Genomic DNA, 22186 nt, shown 5'->3' on the forward strand with positions numbered 1-22186 from the left:
GTATATTTTCGGTCTGCTTATTTGCCCTCATGAAGTCAGCTTCATGAGGAGGTTATTTTGTTCAGTTTGTTTCTTCTGTTTTTGCATTGAGTTTCTGGTCTTTTATTATTGAGTTGCAAGGATTCTTTACATATGGTACATTCAAGTCCTCTGTCATATACATTTTTTTGCAGATATATTTTCTCAGTTTGTAACTTGCCTTTTCACTGGGTAAGTGTCTTTTGAAGAGCAAGAGTTCCTACATTTTGGTCAAGTCCGATTTACTGATTTTTTAAATTTATAATTCATGTTTTTTTGTGTCTTACATAAGAAAATCTTTGCCAAATTCAAGGATACTAGAGGAGCCTGAAAGGCTGCAGTCCATGGGGTCGCTGAGGGTCGGACATGACTGAGCGGCTTCACTTTCACTTTTCACTTTCATGCGTTGGAGAAGCAAATGGCAACCCACTCCAGTGTTCTTGCCTGGAGAATCCCAGGGACGGGGGAACCTGGTGGGCTGCCGTCTGTCTATGGGGTCGCACAGAGTCGGACACGACTGAAGTGACTTAGCAGCAGCAGCAGCAGCACTTTCTTCCACAAGTTTTATAATTTTAGTGTGTACATTCTATGACCAATTTTAATTTTTATATCTGGTGTAAGGGAAGAATCAAATTTTTTGTTTTGTTTTTGTTTATGACTATTAAGTTGTTTTTATGAAAACATCTTTCTTTCTCCAAGGCAGATAATTTTTTTTTTTGCAACTTTGTTGAAAATCATGTGCATGTGTGTGGAAATTTCTGGAATCTCTATTCTTTACCATTTATTTGTCTATTTTTATGCCAGTATGACACTCACTGTCTTAATAACTATAGCTTTATGATAAGTCTTAAAATCAAGTAGTGTCAGTCTTCCAGTTTTGTTCTTACATTCGTTTTTACATATTTTCTTTTACATTGCTTTCTTTATTCCACGTCTTTGCATTTCCATATAAATTTTAGAATCAACTTGGCAATTTCTACCAAAGTATCCTGCTGAGATTTTGATTATTATTGCATTGAATGTATAAACCAATTCAAAAAGGATTGCTATCTTAAAAATATTAAGTCTATTAATCTATAAACATGGTATATATCTCCATTTTATTTCAGTTTGTTTAATTTTTCTCTTTGTTTAATTTTAAGTGATGCTCTTAGTTTTCAGAATACAGACTTCATAAAATTTTGTTAAATTTATCCCTAGGTATTTTATATTATCAGATACTGTGTGTTGTTTTACACTTCATCCATCCATCATATCCATTCTCCAACTGATGGGCATCCAGGCTGCTCCATCACCTTGCTTTCTCAGTACTGCTGTGAAGAACATCTTCCTTCATATATATTCCCCATGGGACCTGTGCAGTTTGTGGAGTCCATACTCAGGAGTGTTTGCTGAGCCTATAGATATTTAATTTCACCATTGCTGCCATATTGCTTGCCAGTTTGCCCTCCTAGTGACTAAGAATGAGAGTTACTATTTTCCCATATGCATGTCTTTCTCCTTCTTGCAAATATGATGGCTATGAAGTTATACCTTTTAATTTTAGTTTTATTTCTTTGACTTCAAGATAGATTGAGCAGCTCTTTGTTTGTAAGTGATTAAATTTTCTTCAGTTATGAATTACCTGATAATAGGTTTTGAATATTTTTTCTACTGGGTTTTCTGTTTGGTGTGGTGGTTAATTAACCTACATTCCTAGCGCAATCTATATATTGCCCCTTTGCAGCGCTGGATGTTACAAATGCCTTCTCCCAGCCTGTCACTGATCCACCAACTTTGGCTGTGGTAGACTTTTCTGAATAAAAATCCTTCATTTTTGAAGAGGGAAAACCTATATATTGTTTTAAAAAATCTTTCCTTATTAAAATGTGTAAAATATTCTCCTACAATTTCTCCTACTAGCCTTGCGGTTCTTTTTATTTTAAATTTTTAATTTATTTTGAATTTTAAAAATAAAGGACATGAGGTACAATTTCAATCTTATTTTTCTGCATATGATTGGCCAATTTCCTAACTCTATTTATTAAATATTCCACTCTCAGTCCCACCGAGTTGTGATAATATTTTATCACACATCAAATTTCCATATAAATCCAGTCGGTTCCTGTGATCCCCATTTTTTCACCTGGAATCATTTGTCTGTTCCTGCATCATCACCCTACTATTTCTGCTATTATGATTTTGTTGTATAATAATATTGGGTAGGTCAATGCACTTCACTTTTGTTTTTTTAGTTAGTTATGCATGGATTTTTATTCTTTCATATAAATTTTAAAATCAGTTTGCTAGTTTCTCACAAAATCAGGACTTTGATTAAAATTTCAGTGAATTTATATATCAACTATGAGGAAATTGACATATTTTTATGTTGTTATCCCACCCATGAACTTGGTATATGGCTTTATTTATATCTTCTCTATACACTTTTAAAAAATGTTTATCCATTATTTATTTTTGGCTTGTGTTGCTGCATGCTGGCTTTCTCTAGTTTTGGTGAACAGGGGCTACTCTCTGGCTCTGGTGCCTGGGCTTCTCATTGCGGTGGCCTTCCTGTTGCGGGACACAGGTTCCAGGATATGTGAGTTTCAGTAGTTTCAGCTCCCTGACTCCAGCTTCAGAGCACAGTCTTGGTAGCTGTGGGGCACAGGCCCAGCTGCCCCGAAACACGTGGAATCGTCCCAGACCAGGGATCGAACCCATGTCCCCTGCATTGTTCAGTTCAGTTCAGTCACTCAGTCGTGTCCAGCTATTTGCGACCCCATGAATCGCAGCATGCCAGGCCTCCCTGTCCATCACGAACTCCTGGAGTTCACTCAGATTCATGTCCATCGAGTCAGTGACGCCATCCAGCCATCTCATCCTCTGTCGTCCCCTTCTCCTCCTGCCCCCAATCCCTCCCAGCATCAAAGTCTTTTCCAATGAGTCAACTCTTCGCATCAGGTGGCCAAAGTACTGGAGTTTCAGCTTTAGCATCATTCCTTCCAAAGAAATCCCAGGGTTGATCTCCTTCAGAATGGGCTGGTTGGATCTCCTTGCAGTCCAAGGGACTCTCAAGAGTTCTCCAACACCACAGTTCAAAAGTATCAATTCTTTGGCGCTCAGCCTTCTTCATAGTCCAATACTCACACCCATACACAACTATTGGAAAAACCATAGCCTTGACTAGACGGACCTTAGTCGGCAAAGTAATGTCTCTGCTTTTGAATATGCTATCTAGGTTGGTCATAACCTGCATTGTTAGGAAGGCTCTTAACCACTGGACCACCAGGGAAGTCCATTATATACTTTGAAATTAAAATATTTTTCTTGGTAAAGATCTATTGAATTCATTGTTAATTATTAGACATGTTTGTTTATCCTTTTTATAACTGTATTGCTATTGTAAATGAACTATTTAAGTTACAATATTTATTATTTTATTAAATATTTGTTTTTAACAAATATAATTCTTTAATATTTTATCATTTAGTTATTTGTTGGTGTAGGAAAACGCTAATCTTTAGAAAAATCTTTTGATCTCATTATGAGGATTGTGGGATCCTAGTTCCCAGACCAGGGGTTGAACCCACACCCTCAGCAGTGAAAGAATGGAATCTTAATCACTGGTCTGCCAGGGAATTCCCGAAAATACTGTGTTTTTTTTTTTTTTTTTAGTTGACATTTTATACCACAACATTTTGGACAATTTACTGGGACTTCATATGACTCGCAACTTGGCCTCTCCCTCTATCAGACCGCAGAAAGACTGCCACTTCCCCAGTTCCCCAGGGGCTTTGCAGTGATTAGGCAGTAGAGACATTTGGAGGTCTGTCTCAAACTTGTCAAAATAGTCCTTAAGCATGAAGAGAAAGTCCAAAGCATGGATCATAAATTCAAATACCTATGTAGGTTAAGTTTAAACAGCAGGGAATGGTGGAGACGGGGGCAAACCAGAAAGCGCAAGATCTATCTAAAAAGAGCAGACCTTCTCAGCTCCAGCCAGTTCTTACCACATAGCAATGAAAGTGCAGTTTTTTCACATCTGTAGATTTTTCTAGGAAAAGCCTAAAATCTTTAAGATAACAACATAATTGAATTTTTTAAAGTATTCGGTGGACAAAATAAATCACATCTGTGTGCTAGATCTGTTTGACAACCTACTGAACTTCACCCTCTGGCCTAAGAATGTCCCAAGGAGAGGGGACAATAGGGAAGTAATTGTGTATCACCTCTGGACCCCATCCTCCCATTCCTTTTTCTCACCCCAACCCCCATCCCCAAACCCAGGCCCTGTTTCCTTCACTGTGCAGGGTTCTATTCCAGCCAGCATGGACATCAGACTTGTGGGAACTGAGTTTAGAACATAAGGAGAGAAGATGGAGATCGAGGCTGGATCTACATCATACTGTCCGAGAACTCTCAAGAGAACAGGAGTCTAAGCTGGAACAAGAATTGATGGAAGACCTACTAGCTTCCCTGGTAGCTCACGTGGTAAAGAATCCAGCCTCCAGTGCAAAAGACCCAGGTTCAATCCCTGGGTCAGGAAGATCCGCCGGAGAAGGGAATGGCTACTATTCCAGTGTTCTTGTCTGGAGAATTCCATGGACAGGAGCCTGGTGGGCTACAGTCCACAGGGTCTCAAAGAGTTGGCAGAACTGAGCGACTAACACTTTTACTCTCGTTCTACTGGCTTCAGCTGAAGTGATGGAAGTGGTTTGGCTCTGGAACCACTCCTGTTCTTTCCAGAATCAGCTGAGATGAGCAAGTTTGGGCAACTGTCTCAGATCAGGACACCTCCCAAGAGTCCATATTGTGGACCTTAATCAACCCCCATGGTGTTTTAGGTTGGTATTATGGGCTGAATTGTGTCCTCCTAAAACTCACATATTAGAGTCTTAACCTCCAATACCACAGAATGTGATCACATTTGGAGATAGGGTCTTTAAAGAGATATTTAAGGTAAAATGAGGTCATTAGGAAGGGCCCTGATTCAATAGGACTGGTGTCCTTGTAAGAGGAGGAGATCAGGGCACAGACACACATAGAAGGAAGACTATAAAGAGATACCGTTAGAAGACATGCCACTTACATGCCATGGAGAGGCCTCAGAAGAAACCACCCTGCTGACATCTTGATCTTGGGTTTCCAGTCTCCCTACAGCAAGAAAATAAGTTCTGTTGCTTAAGTCACCCAGTCTGTGCTACTTTGACATGGCAGCTCTAGAAGACTGAAATAATTGTGTTTCTTGGAAACAGATTCTTAGTGCAGGGTTGTGTGGAAAGGTTTATAGGAGCCTTTATAGGAGATGTCAGGAAATCTAATGTGAAAACAAGGAGGGCAGAATTGGGCAGAGGGAGAATTTGAGCTAGAATGAGGGTGCCATCAAAGTGGTGTTCAAGCTGGGGTGGCCCTTCAAGGACTGTTCCAAGTTGAGGCCAGGAGCCTTTGTTTTCCTACACCAATCACTCTCAAGGTGAAGGAGGGGTGATGATTTTTTTACCCTCTAAGGAATGTTTGGCAATGTCAGAACATTTTTGGCTGTAACAATTGGCCTATGAGGGGGTGTGTGTGTTGGGGGAGCTGCACGCCCTACTGGTTTCTAATGGGTAGACACCAGTGATGCTGCTGAAGTACATCCCAATGCCCAAGACAGGTAACCCTCCTCCACCACCCCACGACAAAGGAGCACCTGACCCCGAATGTCAGGAGTGCTGAGATTGTGAAACCCTCCCTCCCGACATTAACCAGTCACTGGCCCTGAGCTGCATGTGCAAAGATTTTACCTTGGGCAGATCCCTGTCACTGATGGCAATCCCCAGTGAGGAGTGCAGCTATGGACTGTCCGTGGCCTGTGTTCCCAGCAGCTGGAGAACAGGCGTGTTTCCCATGAAGAGCATCTGGGTGGACCAAAGAGCCCTTGATCTGACCCCCTCAACTTCTCTTTCTAATATAAATAACAACCAATCATGTTCAGGGCACCGTCCTGAGAGTTTTACACGTTACCCTACTTGATTGCGTGTGTGCTGAGGCACTTCAGTTGTGTCTGTTGTCTCTTCGCAACGCTATGTTCTGTAGCCCGCCAGGCTCCTCTGTCCATGGGATTCTCCAGGCAAGAATACTGGAATGGGTTGCATTTCCTTCTCCAGGGGATCGTCCCCACCCAGGGGTCGAATGTGAGTCTTTTGCACTAGCAGGCTGGTTCTTTGTCACTAGGCCACCTGGGAAGCCCTGTTATCCCACTTAAGCCTCATAAAAAGCCAAAGAGGTGGGTTATATGGCCAATATTTTGTAAAACAATAATCTGGGACTCAGAGAGGTTAATCACTCACCCCAGATTACAGAGCTAGTAAGCAGCAGAACCAGAATTTGTATCCAGGGCTGTCTGACTCCAAAGCCTAATGTTTTCACAAGCAGGAAAGACAGTCTTTGCTAAAACAAGAACAGTACACAGAGGAGTAAAAGGATGGGCTACAGACTTAGCCTAGAACTGATAGAAACCCAGCCTCACAACAGCAGAGCCCTGAGACAACAGCTGATACTGTGTGAACATCACAGGGCCCAGCCCCTGAGCTCAGGCTCCCTGGAGAGGAGACTCCTGCCACCTTTCTATCCACAAACGTTAATGGTTACCAGCAATAATCCCTCTCATAAGGGGACTTTTTCTTTTTGCCTCCTTGAGGTGAATGTATGGACTTTAGGACTTTGTACGATGACAACAGTTAACTACAAAAAAGTAAAAAAAGCAGCCACTTCCTAGGAGTCAATGGTATAAAAATAATTTTTATTTACTACTGTAAATAAAGTAGTGCAAAGAGTAGTTTGGACCCACAATATTGCATTACTGATTTATTTACTACCTTAGCAGCATACAGTGTGGGCAGTTGGCTCTTTCTCTTCTTCTCTCTTTCTCAGAAACACACACACACACACACACACACATACACACACACCCCTACGCAGATGCAGGCAGGCATAATGGGTGGGGAATGAGACTATGAGCTAAAGTCTTGTTTCCTGCGTTTTCCACTGCTGCCAGTCTATTCTAATGGGTAATTCATGGAAAATACTACACTTAAATACTAAGAGTTTTCTAAATGTTATTTTATGGATTGCAATTGAAAAGTAAATGACATCCAACAGTGTCATTAACTGATTTGGAAGCATTACGACCCTAGAAAAAATCAAGGAGAAAAATGTAAACCCATTTACAAAGCCATTGCCTTTCCTGTGTTTCCAGCCTTAACCTATTCATTTCAAGGTGCCTCAGAAATGCTGGTCTTAGATGTCAAATGGAAGTCTGTCCGTGGGACTGTGAGGAGCAGGGCAGTGGCAAACACGCATACCAAATATTATCCAACTGGTAGAGAAGTCACAATTTTCTGTTGTTTTAATAAAATGGAATGAACAAGGGGCTAAGATTCTTAAAATGCACCTCAGTGTATAAGGATTTGGATACACCACAAGGCAAACTCTGACTCCCTGTACACACAATCATTAGGCATAGACATCCAGAATAACCCAGCTAACCTCCCCAACACACCTCTGTGATTAGGATGCTCCTTGTATTTGTTTGATAACCTTTGGTATAACCACTGTCTGCTCTGGGTATTTCTTTAATTAAAAAAAAAAAAGACACCAAGTGCAAAATTTGCATCCAGTTGAGAAGACATTTAAGGTGTATAATGCCCCAGCCACAGCTCTCCAGTACCAGTTGCTGAAAGGATTCTCTCTCATCTGGAGAGACCTGGATCACACAGTTCATCCACGTGGCTCTGGACTGGTGGTGACGGTGGGCTGGTCCTGAGCGGAGGCATCTGCCGTTGGAGTCACAGCTGGACTTGCAGGGGGGTCTGTAGGGTTTGCGGAGGCCCGGGCTGCTGTCAGGTGGGAACTGCTGGCTGCAGAGACACGTGCACAACACATGCTGAATCCTCAAAACAGTATGTATGGGACACACAACCACACCTGGACTCTAGCAAGCCAGAAGAGATGCTGCTCATCTAGTGGCCTTGATACTATAAACAGATGAGCAACTTTGGACCCATTATCTAGGTTCTTTGGACTTTGGTGTTTCCTCCCATAAAATGGCAATTGGAATAGATATACAAAGATCTCTGGGAGTCTAAGTCTTAAAATTATGCTGCGAATTCCAGGTAAATATTAAGAAAAAAAGAAAAAGAGGAAAAGAAAGGAATGAAGGTGGAGGGATGGAAGGAAGGACGGAAGGGAGAGACAACTCTTGGTCTATGTTTTCTACGGTCAGATCTCTCTCTCTCTTTTTTTTTTTTTCCACTTGGTGTTGATGCAATGCAAGCTATGGATTATAACAATCAATCAGAAAAGAGTGTTGGTTTCATTCATATTCTGATTCCATTTGGATGATATACCAAATTTGATTTAAATTGACTTATTTAAGTCCATGTATATAAGCTTTGGAAACATAATTACCAGGCTTAATTATTTATCATTCTACCTTTAGTAAGAAGCTTGGACCACCATAAAGATTAGGGAGGCTTATAAAGTTTTATACTGTATGTCAATAGTTTTCAAGTGGGGGTAATTTTGATTTCCAGGAGGCAGTTGGCAACGTCAGTAGACATTCTTGGTTGTCACAACTGGAGGGTGAGGTGCTACTGGCATTTAGTAGGCAGAAGCCAGGGACGCTGCTAAGCATCATAAAATGCCTATGCCAGCCTCCCCTGCCCCCATCAACAAGGAGTGATTCAGCTCCAAATATCACAAGTGCTAAGGCTGACACACCTGCGTTAGGCACTGAGGCTGAGATATATCCTGGTCCATCCATAAAACTGGGCTCTGGGACCTGGCTGCCCTGCCTTTAATCGGTGATGTAACCTTGGACAAGTTACCCACTCTCTTTCTTCCTCTTAAAAAATGGGCAAAATAAGAATATCTATACCTTATTGTCATAAGGATTAAATGAATTAATGTATATTCCATTTTTAAAGCAGTGTTTGGTTTGTCTACATACTCATTAGATGTTAGCTAATACTACTAGTGACCTGGCTAACCATGGTAATGTGTTGATTTATCAATTTCTGGGGCCTGGCTGGCAGGACTGATGAAAGCATTTGTTTCTGGGATGCTTATGGCTCACTTTTAGACCCCAAGAGCTTATGAAAATAGCTAAAATTTGAAGCCAGAAAACCGAGGAGTCACATGGTCCTGCCAGTTCCCAGTTGCTGAGCGATCTTGGGCAAGTTACTTAACCTCTCTGAGCTGCAGTTTCTCTGTCAAATGGGGGTAGCATGACATATGGCTAGTACAGTGGCCATGCTTTGTGGGAACAATGGCTAGTTTGCCTTTAAGCAGTGCTCTTCAGTTCTGCAGTCCTTGAGTCAGTTTTTTAAAGGTTCCCAAATGTCCATCTTGAAATGTACCAACTTGCAGAAGATGCCACCAGACACTGATCATCTGACCTCTAGATAAACTCTTCAAGATTGCCACCTCTGAGAGGCTATTCCAAGATAAATCAGGAATGGGCTCCAAAGCCTCTGACCTTTTTGAAGATGTAAAGGAATTCTTCAAGGAGCCCCCTCCAGTATCTACAGAAGACTTTGTGAATCCAGAGATTGTTCTGAAAGAACAACACAGTGGTGATGGTGGTGTGGGGTGGGGGGTGGTGCCCAGGTGTTATGTAATGATGACACTCATGCTGGCAGGTGATCTAACCATGCATGGCAGGGACTGTGAGACCCAGTGACTCGGTAGAAAGACTGTTTGTTGGAGTCAGGAGACCTGTTCTAGGCAAATCACATTTATCAATCACTAGTAGGCAACTTTGGGGTAGATACTGAAATGGCAGACATTTCAGTCCTAAGATGATGCTTGAATCGCATAGGCCTTGGTTTCCTCATCTGTAAGTTGAGGGGCTTGGATCACATGGTGTCCAAAACCTTCTCAGGCCCAAAGATTTATCCTTCTGATGATCCCCTGAGGAAGTTAATGAAGTACTAAGTCACCTATTTTTCCATTTCAAGCTCAGGGAAATGTTTAAATCACCATGGTAACAAGATAAATCAGCAATCAGTTTTCTGATTAAAACAAAAAAGTGCCAATGTGTAAATGTAGAAAGAATGCATAATTAGCATTGCCACCACTGAAATCTTGTTAGAACGTAATAAAAATGCTCAGTGTTTCAGCAGTAAATTTGCTATTATCCATGTGAGAACTCTTCCATTTTCATCAGGAGTTTGCAATCATTGGACAAGCCCTGTCCCCCATAGTGGGTCACAATTTTAGAATGGCCTCTTTGTCTCCACTCACCTGGAATCCATTCTAATTTGATTACCGGACTAGAATCAAGGTAACCAGGAAAACCAGCATGCTGCTTAAAAAATTGCAGAGGGCATTCCAGAGCCAAATAGAAGTGATTTTTGGATTATTTGCTGCTTGGGGGACCATTTCCTGTTCATTAGTGAGAAAAATCAAGAGTTGGCCCTGGGTTGGCAGACTGCAGTCCATGGACCTAATGTGACTTGCTGCCTGTTTTTGTATAGTTTGCAATCCAAGATTGGTTTTTGCATTTAGAAATGGTTGAATAAAAATCAACAGTACTATTTTGTGATATATGAGAAGTATATGAGATTTAAATCATCATGTCCACAGTAGCATTTTATTGAAGACCAGCCTCATCATTTGTTTTCCAGTATCGCCAATGAATGCTTTCGAACTGTAATGAAAGTTGAATAGCTGTGACAGAGATGGCCCTCAAAGGCCCAAATGTTTATTATCTGGCCCTTTTCAGAAAAAGTTCGCCAACCTCTGTCGTGGACCATTGTAGAAAAAATATCTGCTTGCCAGCTCACCAGATGTGAGCACAAAGAAAAGAATAGTAGAGAATATATTGGGTGAATTGGGAGATAATTGAATATTTACAAAGACAGGGGAGGTAGGTGCGGGTAAGGAGGTGAGGGAGGGAAACTCTGAAAATCTGAAGATTAAATCTACCTCATTTGAGCCTCTGGCTCCAGCAGGGCCCAGCCCACGTAGAAAATCCATGTCATTTAAACATTTCTCATGAGTAAAGATACCAGTAGGGCACCAAGGGTAATGAGATAGGAGAAAAGTAAAATTTCACCATTAAATCACTCTGACTTTGAAGCTACTGCTTTTTTCATGAGCACCACTTTGTGACATTTTACTGTAATTTTAGAAGAAACCTCATTAACTGGAAATGTAGAGGACAGGGAAAGAGTAGGAAAAGGTTTAATTAATCTTGTTCGTATCATCTTATTCTTTTTAAAAGACCCCTAAATTAACTACTTAGGGGAAACGGATGAGTTGGCTTAAATTATGAATGTTTTGAATTGGCTGACATTGGTTCCAAAGGTGACCCTGTGTCATGCCCGGAGCCGGGAGTTCTACAGATGCTCTCTCCTGTGTGCTATGTTTAGACATAAAGTTTACACTAATCCGAGGAAGGCAGGACTTTCTCTGAACTGGTCATTACATTGCCTCCCTCTATTCTCCCTTTTACTTTCTACTAGGCAGCCAGGCTCCATACTTTTTTTGGTCTTAGGGGAGATTTGTGACAAGAGAAATTGAGGTGCTCCCAGACACACTTTGGGATTTTTTCCCCCCCAAAGCCAGAGTCTATTAAGGCAATTATGCTTGGCATCTTTGACAGGGAGGGAAGAGGAAAAGTACTTTAGAGATGCAATGAGGTGGGGAAAGGAGGTTTTTGGAGTGTGAGAAAGAGGCTGAGCCTGGCTAGGGGTATAGCTCAGTGGAATTCTCATCTTGCCATGCAGCAATCTGAGAAAGGAAGAGTTGGGGGAAGAAAGGCTAATGGTGATCAGCTTTGGGACTCATTGATGACTCAGAAGCTGCAAAGCTGAAGGACCCGGAAGGACGCTGTAGGCCCAGATCAGTGTGTATTCTGCTATCAGACTGGTGGTCATCTGAGTGGTTAGTGCCACCCAAGACCCATGGACCTTAGCACGTCCCTGGGAGGCATCAGCTTCCAGAAAGATTGAGCCAACTGGGGGAATGCAAGCTAGGAATCAAAAACAATTTCCCTCAAAGGAAAAAAAAAGATCTACTGTGTGTACACAATATTTTTTGTGGACTTATTCTGGTATGCTTGCTAGACTAATCGGTATCTTTGTTCAGCTGGTTTTTGAAAACGAGTTTTATGTCTTAGAAAGAGTCTAACAGCAAAGAAAAGCATGCTAGATTCTGGTAGTAGTGTGATACTGACTGAGGTAAACAAGCTCTTTAAGTGTAGGAATTACCTGGTGTCAGCATGCTTTAATTGAAAGGAAAATGTCCCAGAGACCATTACTCCTTAGGAAGCTACCAGCTAACATTTCTTGAGTCCTAAAGAACCCTATGTTCTTTCATTTGGCTTTCTCAACTACAATACGAGGTAGGTGTACTACTATTTTTGCTGTTTTATTTATTTTTGTTTCTTTTCTTTAAAAAAAATTTTTTTGGAGTATAGTTGTGTTACAATGTTGTGTTAGTTTCTATGGTACAGCAAAGTGAATCAGCTATATAAATACATATATCCCCTCTTTTTTGGATTTTCTTCTCATTTAGGTCCCCACAGAGCACTGAGTAGAGTCCCCTGAGCTATACAGCAGGTTCTCATTGGTTATCTTTTTTATCCTTAGTACCAGTAGTGTATACGTCAGTCCCGATCTCCCAGTTCATCCCATTCTCCCCCCACCCCGTCCCCCCTTGGTATCAGTATGTTTGTTCTCTATGTCTGTGTCTCTATTTCTGCTCTGTAAATAAGATGGTCTTCTGCTGTTTTAGAGAATGGGAAACCGAGGAACAGAAAGGGTCCCTCCCTTGCCAAAGGTCACACAGCTAGCAACAGGCCGGAATCTCAGCAGCCCGTGCTGTCAGCTACTGTCCCGCACCGCTAGCCTTCTGAATGCAGGACATTTTAATGTGGCAAACACAGTGAAATGCTGACTATATATCACAAAGCGAATAAACCCAGGAGGAAAATGAAGGTAGCTGGAGCTGAACGCAAAATGGATGGACAGTTCAATTTAAAGGTCTGGCCATAAATCATTAGTTTTTAAAAACAACTGACAGTAAAAAATGCAAATCACAAAATGACAAAGATCCCTAACTTGCAGCACAATCCTCCCACCCACCTTAAGGGGGGCTCTGAGCGCAACAAATCCTGTCCCTCTGGACTCCGGGTGTCAGCATCCGGGCTGCATTCCTGCACCAGCGGCACCATGGTCAGGGTTACCACCTGCGCCTACTACATCCATCCCATTCGTGCGGCGGCTCATGGAGCTTGGCTCATCCAGGAGGTGCCTGGGGCAGAAACTTTGCCCTCTCAGGACCCCCTTCAGTGCTTCTCTTCTTCTCTGTGCTCCAATCCCCCCTTGCCCCATCGCCCAATCACTGATGGAGTACCCTCTTATTTCAAAACTAGGGACAAATCTGCACTTATGTTGAAGACTTTAAAAATATGGAAATAATTTACTACATATTTTAAGTCAAGGTTAGTCCTAACAGAGCTGGTAGGTACCCCGTGGGAGTATGTTTTGGAAATACCTAGAAGTTTTTTTTTCTTTTTTAAACTTCTAGGCCCTTGTGACTCCAAGTATGATCCATAGAATAGCTCTGTGGATGCAACCTGAAACCCTATGCGAAATGCAGGATCTCAGAGGCCACCTCCAGACTGACTGACCTAGAATCTATATTTAACCAGATCCATGCCTGATCTCTATGCACATTGGAATTAAGAAGCACAGGACTAGGCTATACATGTTGAAATACGTGTAATTTTATTATAATTGCTTTCTTTTTTATTTCTTCTTTATATCGCTGTTTAGAGTATTTTTTAAAAAATAAGTATATAGGCAGGTTACTTGTCCTTCATTTCAGGGTACCAGAAAATGTGTTAAAAAATACATCTTATGTAAGATGACAATGGGTCAGAGGCAGATGGTAGCCCCTGCTGTAAAGTGTTGTGAGTGTGAAAAAGCTCAGGTGTCAGCTGCCCTACATCCTTTCTTGGATTTTATTTTGTGATTTTGGGCAAACCACGTCATTCCTGTAGCCCCCATTTTACCATCTGTAAAATGAAGGGCATAGAATTAAATTTATTCAGACTTCTCCAGTGCTCACCAAAGGAAAGAGGTATGTATATATAAAGGAGCAAGTGAAAGAGTTTGAAAAAAGTGAAGAAAAAAAGAGAATGAAAGAGCAAAGGATACCTAAGAAGGGGAAAACATATCAAAAGGCAGGAGGGACAGGGAGTGGAATGTGGAGGGACTGATAATGACGCTACGGAGAAAGGAAAAAAAGACGACTTCTGATAAAAGCCATTCTACCAGCCCATGAATTTTCATGGCGACCAGCTGGCATAAAATCATAAAGACAATTTTCAGCTCCTCTAACGGAATTGCATTTGTAATAATCATAACAATATTTCTACAGAGTAAAAATGACAAAGATAATTTGAAATGGAAAACACTGACAAGATGCAAAATAAATGTGCTCTACCTGGCAACAAATTTAGGGATGGGACAGAATTTGCATGAGGAAAATTTATCAGCCAGCATGCTACAGGGCATCAAACCTGGAAGGGTTTTTGATGGTTCCTTATTAACCTCCTCAGGTAATCAGGGAAAATGACTCTGTATTAGCCTCTCAGAAGAGTGACTTCCCATCTCACCATCGAATATGTGCTGAAATGCACTCCTTTTGCTTTTTATTATTTGCTACACAAACAACGGCTGTGCCGATGCTCAAACGCCATGTCCAGTCCTAATGTATCCATCTGTAAATGTCCCTGTTGGTCTTCGTGCATAATTCGGTCCTGGTGTAGCTTCCCAGGTGGTGGGGAATTGGAATTCTCCACTGAGAGGGTTCGCAAATTTGAGCACCTACTAAGTGTGAGATCATAAATGATGAGACCAAGGCCTTCCTCTGACTCAGCCTATGGTTCATAGGAAAGACAGACACAACAGCGAACTTTACCAAGAGGGTTTTATATCTCAAATAAACATAACATCTTGGAGAAGGAAATGGCAACCCACTCCAGTATTCTTGCCTAGAGAATCCCATGGACAGAGGAGCTTTGTGGGCTAGAGTCCACGGGTCACAAAGAGTCGGACACGACTGAGCGACTTCACTTTCACTTTCAAACATAACATCTAACATTGAACTACAGTTGTCATTTTAGTACCATGAGTATTTTTTTTCACTGAGCCCTCCTAACAGCCCTGAGAAGTAGCTACTGCTATAACTTTATTTTATTGATGAGAAATTAGAGGATCGGGAAGGTGAATAACTGTCCATAAGTCACACAGCTAATGAGGCGATAAGCCTGGACTCTAAACCCAGCTAGAAGTACTGCCCCACCCTAGTTCAGAAAAGAACTACTGACTAGTGGAAGCCGCACTAGACAGAACGCTGGCTCCACTGCCCTCTCGGCCCCTCCCTCTGAATCTAAGTGACTGGGTATGCTATTCATCACAAGAGCTTCTTTATCATCCCGCATGCTTGACTGGGATGCACAGGAGGACTCTGTGCCAGAGGGAGCCTTGGAACTGGGTTTTAAGACACACAAAGGATAGTTTTGATGTGTGTGCACGTGCGCTCAGTTGCTCAGTCTTGTCTGACGCTGTGACTCCCGGGATTATAGCCCACCAGGCTCCTCTGCCCCTGGAATTTTCCAAGCAACAATACTGGAGTGGGGTGCCACTTCCTCCTCCAGGAGATCTTCCTGACTCAAGGACTGATCCCACATCTCCTGCATTGGTGGGTGGATTCTTTACCACTGTGCCACCTGGGAAATCCATAGTGTTTTTGATAGCAGGTATATTTTCAATGGGAGTAGACATTTTTGTTCAATTTCTTAAACACCTTATTATTTTTTTTTTTTAAATCCTTGCTTATTTTGAAAAATATACAGTGCTTGGAGACTTGCATCAGCCAGAGATTACCATATAGCCCTAGGGGTAACCATCACTTCGTGAATGACCCTCCTAACAAAAGGCAACAGCATGGCCAAGGGGGGAAAGTGTCATTTTTCTTGTAGGGAAAAAGAATCACTACTTTTTTCTATATGGGCCCAGCTTTTTGTAAATCTTTACCTGAGACAGACTGGAAATACTGCGCAGTCCAGGCGATCAATACGGACAGCAGGAAGGTTCCCAGGAAGTAGATCTGCAAACATCCGAAGCAGATGTCAGATGATTGATAGAAGGCAGGGACCACGAGGGCAGGGCTGGGGGAGACGGCTGCTTACCAGTGCAGAGTGCAGGACAGCGCCCCAGATCAGCCGGAGGTTAAGGTAAAGCCAGGCCAGGGAGCAGGGGCTGAAGGACTCCTCATTGCTATGGCTCCAGCACCTGCAGACAAACAGCACAGGGCATCCTGACAGTGTTGGAAGACGTTGGTAGCATTGCCAATATTTGCAGATCCTCAAACCCATGTCCTTCTGTTTTGGGTCAAATGAGCACACGTAAGATGAGGGGAAAAAGAAATAAAGCAGTTCTGAGGAGTCTGAGCCTACCTGGAAATACTAGACACCCAGGCAACAATCTCAGGAAAGGTCAGTCTTATCATTTATAAAAAAGACATTTCAAGGAAGACCTTGCAGCATGTAGACTGCCAGCAACACTTTTGTCTGAGTGTCCAAAGTCCAGACACAGGGATACCTCTCTATCTGCAGAAGCATCATCTAATTGGACACTATTTTTTCCACTCTCATGGAAAACCTGGGTCAGCATTTTAACTTCAGATCAAGCACATTCTGTATCTCAGTCCTCAGATACTAGAAAGGGGAATTAAGTTTGGGTCCAGCTGTGTGTTCTCTAATTGAAGCAAATCCTGGGCCCTCTATAACCACTGACATTAGAAAATAAGGGGCTTTTCCCTCATGGCTCAGGCAATAAAGAATCTGCCTGCAATGCAGGAGACTAGGGTTTGATTCCTGGGTCAGGAAGATCCTCTGGAGAAGGGAATGGTTACCCACTCCAGCATTCTTGCCTGGAGAATTCCATGGACAGAGGAGTCTGGTGGGCTACAGCCCATAGGGTCGCAAAGAGTTGGACACAACTGAGCAACTAACACTAATACTTTAAAAAATAAGAATAAGGATAACTTTAGCTAAAAAGCAAACACTACCCACTTGGACTCCTCCAGAAGTCACCGTACTGAAGAGGCTCTGAACTCACCTTTCATACAGTTCCCGGAGGATGGAGATGTTATTAGAATGGATTGTTGGGTCAATTTCCAAGAAATCCAGAATATGATGTGGGATTATAGCACCTTCCTCTATTAGCAGTGCCAGGTTAAAAAATCCCTGAAAACAAGCCAGAAAGCAAACTCATTCTTTCCTTATAATAAAACTTAGACGTACACTCCTCAGAATATAAACTTTTACAACCTCTGGATTTTTCCTCAGTCTTTAGAGCCAGATGGCTTTGTCATCTTCATTGATAAATTGTTTCCCTAAATATATGCATCTGAGAAACTTATTTGCAGGAGAACCAGGAGGCTTTCAGAGGCTGCAGTGTCCCATCTGCTCAGAAGCCAGTCAACCGGGGCAATCTGTCCTCCTGCTCACTCTCTCAAGGCAGAACTTTCTGGAAAACATGCCTTTGAGTTATCAGCAAAACCAGAACATCCAGTCAAAGGCAATGTGCATCATTACATTACTACCCTGGGTCACCATCGGCATGTCAGAAATGGAGCAAGCTGTGGCTGTGGGCGCTGCTCACGGCTGATGTTCCAAGAGGAGAGGGTCTCTGATGCACAGGGTCGTGTATGAGTGTTTGACTCATCTTTCCTAGGCTAGTGAGGAAAGTCTCCTCTTCTGATTCCTCTTGGCACAAATCCTCTACTCTGGCATGCTTCCCTACCTCTCCCTTATTAAACATCTTCTTGACCCACAGAGGTAGGGACTACCATATTACGCTGTGCAGGTGCAATAAAATTGCACAGTTAAGAGCCTGATGGTTGAGATGCTTCATAAAGAACGACAGCTATTACAGTACCTGGAGGAGATGCACCATCCAGCAGGAGCTGAGCACATGGCCAGCCCAAGAAATAAACAATGATGCATTACTTATCATTAGGGCTTTACAGATTCCAAAGAGTTGTCGCCCTTCAAAGAATTAAGTCATACTTTAATGACTTATATCCTCCCTTCTCTTTCATTTAGTTGATTCTAAATAAAAATCACCAACCCTTGGTTTGTAAACAGCAGGAGTCTCACAAGCGTGCTAAGTGATGATCATGATAAAAATAACAGAGCCAGCATTTTCTGAGTGCTGTTGTATAGGAGGCTTGGTTCTGTTTTATGTATATTAACTCAATCCTCATAACAACAAATCAAGATAGGCGCTATTACCCTGTATATTACTGTTACTAGGAAGCTGAGGCACAGAGAGGTTAAGGAATTTGCCCTATGTCACACAGCTGGGAAGGGAATCCAGATGCAAGCGGACAGGACTCACGGTCCCAAATCTGAAGCTCCACTGTGCTGACAAATAATTTCTTGATAGTTATAGGTATAAGGCATCTTTAAACTTTACACACACACACAAGCAGAAAACAGACTATTTCTTCACTTTTTGAAAGGAAGGTCCTCTTAAAATGAGGTATTCGAAGAAAAGAATAAAATGACTTTATAAAATTTTAAAGTCTTTGAACAATGGAAAAACAACATGGTTAAAATAAATGAGAAAACGGACTAGGGAAATATTTATATGCAATGTAATAGCTTAAAATTCATTATCTATTGGCCAAATGTATAAAGAACTAATTATAATTTAAATTGAAAAATACCACAACTCCAATAGATAAGCAGACAGAGAGTAAGAGCAGAGAATTCACATAAGAAAATATGAAGAGTAAATAAATTATCATATATAAGTATATGTAAAAGTGTCCCTCCCCAGCAGTGGTCAAATACAGACAATTTAAAACAAGAAGGATCAACTTGTATTATTCAATTAGCAAAATTAAGCCGTGAAAATATCCAGCGCTGATGTGATTTCCGTTATCCTCTTATACTTAAGTACTGCTTGGTGATATATTGATTGGGAAACAACTTCAGAAAGCAAATCGGCAATATACTATTATTATGAGCCATAAAACAATTTAGACTGTTTGACTTAGTAATACCATTTCTCAGATTATAAAGAAATTAATCAAATGGAGGTAAAAGGTAGAAATACGAACACATTCATTGTAGTACTTACTATAATTGCAACACAATAGGAAATGACCTTCACATCTTCCTTAATAGACTTCCTTAGTAGACAAAAATATTGTCTATTTTTTAATGTTATGCCCCCACTACTAAGCAGTATCTAAGACACAGCAGGACTACATAAACATCTGTCAAATCAATCAATAAATTAGTGAACAAGATATAATAAGTGTCCATGAAAAGATAAAACTTAATAAATTACATTCTATCAGCTTAACAGAATATGGGGCAGTAGTTAAGAGTAATAATTACAGAGATTAGGCAATAGGATACACATATTCCTGAAATATGTGAGAAGGAGCAGATTTTTCAAGTGGCCCATGTGCTCTAGTTACCATTACAGAGACCCACTGGCCTGTGGCCAGGACTCAGAAAGGCATGAAAACTGAAGGAATTGATAGAAAAAAAAAGACCAAAGGAATAAAGCCCCCTGACATGGAATTGTGGGTGCATTCTTCAATATTATTCTCTTTAAAAATTATTCTTTAATGTTTTTATAACATTATCTTTTGAAAAATAAAAACTCAGAATTGGAAAAAAAAAAATTAGGTCCAGACCTGCTTTTGAGTAAAATCAGATGTCATTTAGGGGAGTTTGGCTCTCGAGCAAATCCTTTTAGCAGCAAAATTTATTTTATTCCAGAAGAAATAATAATAATATAGGCTAGATCATGTCCACTGAGCGTACTCAGAGATGGGCTCGGCACGTTACATCTAGCATCTCATTTATCTTTGCAACCTATGATTTGGATGCTATTATTATCCCCAGTTCACAAATGAGAAAATCAAGACTCAGTACTTGAGTGACTTTCTATGTTCAAATAACTGTGAAGTGAGAGAGATATGGGTAAAAGGAATATAGCACCTCCTTTAAAAAAAAAAATAGACGGAGATGGGGATTCTCTGGCAGTCCAGTAGCTGGGGCTCTGTGCCGTTACTGCCAAGGGCCCAGATTCAGTCCTTGGTCAGGGAACTTAGAAACTAAGATCTCAAAAGCTGAGTGGCATGGTCCAGAAAAAGAGACTGAGACAGGAAGGTTTCCAACTTTTGCTCTGTGATCAGATCACAAATCACAACACCGGAAATCTGTGGCATAAGACAGTAACAGCTAGTCTAACTTCCATCATGAAATGGCCTTAGGTCCTTACAGGAGCATTTTGATTAGCAAATATAGAAGGAACGAGAGAAACAGAAAATTATCATTAGCACACCACAGTTGGTTGCCTGAACATTGTTACAGGCAAGATTTACTGAAGGATACTAAAATCAGTGGGCAGAAGTTTGAGGAGAAATAGAATATTTGTGTAGTCGCAAAGTACCTTCCCCAAATATCTATAAATTAGAAAGAGAAAAAAATATTAACATTACAGGGAAGAAGCCCAGCAGAAACCGCCTTCATTGAGTGAACGAGATCGACCTCCCCAGTAATAAGACATCATGCATGCCTCATATGATACACTGAGGACACATCACTTCTGGGCTATCTTTGCCCCAGTGCATAAACTCCACATTCATGAGACAAGAGACAGACACAAACCAAGGGGCATTCTACAAAATATCTGACCAGCAACCGTCAGATGTACCAAGGTGATGAGAGACAAACAAAGATAGGAATGGTCCCAGTTGGAAGAACTCTAGAGAAATATGACAACTAAATGCAGTGTGGGATCTTGGAACGCAAAAGTAACATCAGTGGAAAAAGTAGTGAGATCCAAATAACTTCTGCCGTATAGTCAACACTAATTTCTTAGTTTGATACTGGTATTATGGTTATGTGACCTTTCTATAACTCTTAGAAATATTCCAAAATAAGAAGTCCCCCCTCTCCTGAAAAAAAAAAAGGTCACTGAGAATAAAGTCCTATCACTAAAGCACTGACTCAGCTATACAAGTAAACTCCTTCCCATTTTGACCACTTGCAGTTGCTTGAGTTTCTACCTGGGGAGTTAGTCTGATGGAATCTGATAGAAAGACTCCTGGGTTTGGAGTCAGGAGACCTGGGTTTAGGCTCTAACTGCTTCATCTATTACCTGGTTGTTTAGCCTTGAGCATCTTATCACCTTGTCACAATCTTGGCATTCTTTACTATAAAATAGGTCCACTGACCCCCATTCCCACAAGACTGTTATGAGAATGGTGTGGGAAACATAGTAAGTGCTTGATAAAGGTTTGCCATGCTGATTAGTGGCCTCAGAGAGGTAGTGAGGGGCTCATGAAAATGCATGAGAAGTGGATTTGCAACCTCAGGAATGAGCACCACCAGGAGCTCATTTCTGTCGCTATTTACCTGTGAGTCTCCATCCAGCGCTGCTTGGGCGTACATCTGCACAGACAACTCAAGGTCTTGTGACTGGTTTTGGTGGCCATAGTAGTAAAGATCTCCCATTTTCAAATATGCTGCAGGACAAGAATTACAGGTCCATTTGTCGAGTGGTTTGATTTCAGATCGATATTTTAGAAGAATGGCTCTTTTGCATTATTTCAAATTTTTCCCACCAGAATCTGAATACAGACACATCTTTAGGTTTCCTTGCTGTTAGGAGAGGGAAAATGGCTTTTGCATTTCTCCATTTCTGGACACATTTTCTTGCTTGGCTGGGTAGCTCTGCTACATGGAGACTACCCAGTGAAAATCAGTCTGCAACCCCACAGTCCAATCAGCCAAGGATGTTTGGAGTATCAAGGTTTTACTGCCTGGGTTTTATGATTGATGAGCATGTCTTTACTCTGTTTAAGCCATATGTTTTGTTTTTTCTCTAAGGAAAAATTTTAAGAATGTATGTATCTCTCAATGTCCAATCAGAAAAAGAATCCATGTTGGACCATTCAAAACTGGGATTTTGCTACTGGCTACGAGTGTTGGAAGAGCTGAAAGGGCAAATGGGAAAGAGTAGGCAGCCTAGAGATTAGCAATGCAGGAAGCTACAACCTTCCCAGAACTCGGGGCCAGCTGAGACCACAGAGGATGGAC

General features: G+C 41.5%; 1 protein-coding gene across 1 annotated transcript in view; it reads right to left on the bottom strand.

Annotated features, from left to right (window-relative positions):
- Positions 1 to 6757: 6757 nt before the first annotated feature.
- SEL1L3 (SEL1L family member 3) overlaps positions 6758 to 22186 on the bottom strand; it is a 110657-nt gene continuing 95228 nt past the window's right edge. Inside the window, exons 20-24 of the mRNA XM_069593789.1 lie at positions 21503 to 21612; positions 17175 to 17302; positions 16244 to 16346; positions 16089 to 16161; positions 6758 to 7895 (exon numbers count right to left, since the gene is read on the bottom strand). Coding sequence (XP_069449890.1) covers positions 7756 to 7895; positions 16089 to 16161; positions 16244 to 16346; positions 17175 to 17302; positions 21503 to 21612 — 554 coding nt within the window. The 3' untranslated portion in view covers positions 6758 to 7755. The remainder of the gene's footprint in view (positions 7896 to 16088; positions 16162 to 16243; positions 16347 to 17174; positions 17303 to 21502; positions 21613 to 22186) is intronic.

The sequence above is a fragment of the Ovis canadensis genome, chromosome 6 (genome assembly GCF_042477335.2).
Source record: "Ovis canadensis isolate MfBH-ARS-UI-01 breed Bighorn chromosome 6, ARS-UI_OviCan_v2, whole genome shotgun sequence".
Lineage (NCBI taxonomy): Eukaryota > Metazoa > Chordata > Mammalia > Artiodactyla > Bovidae > Ovis > Ovis canadensis.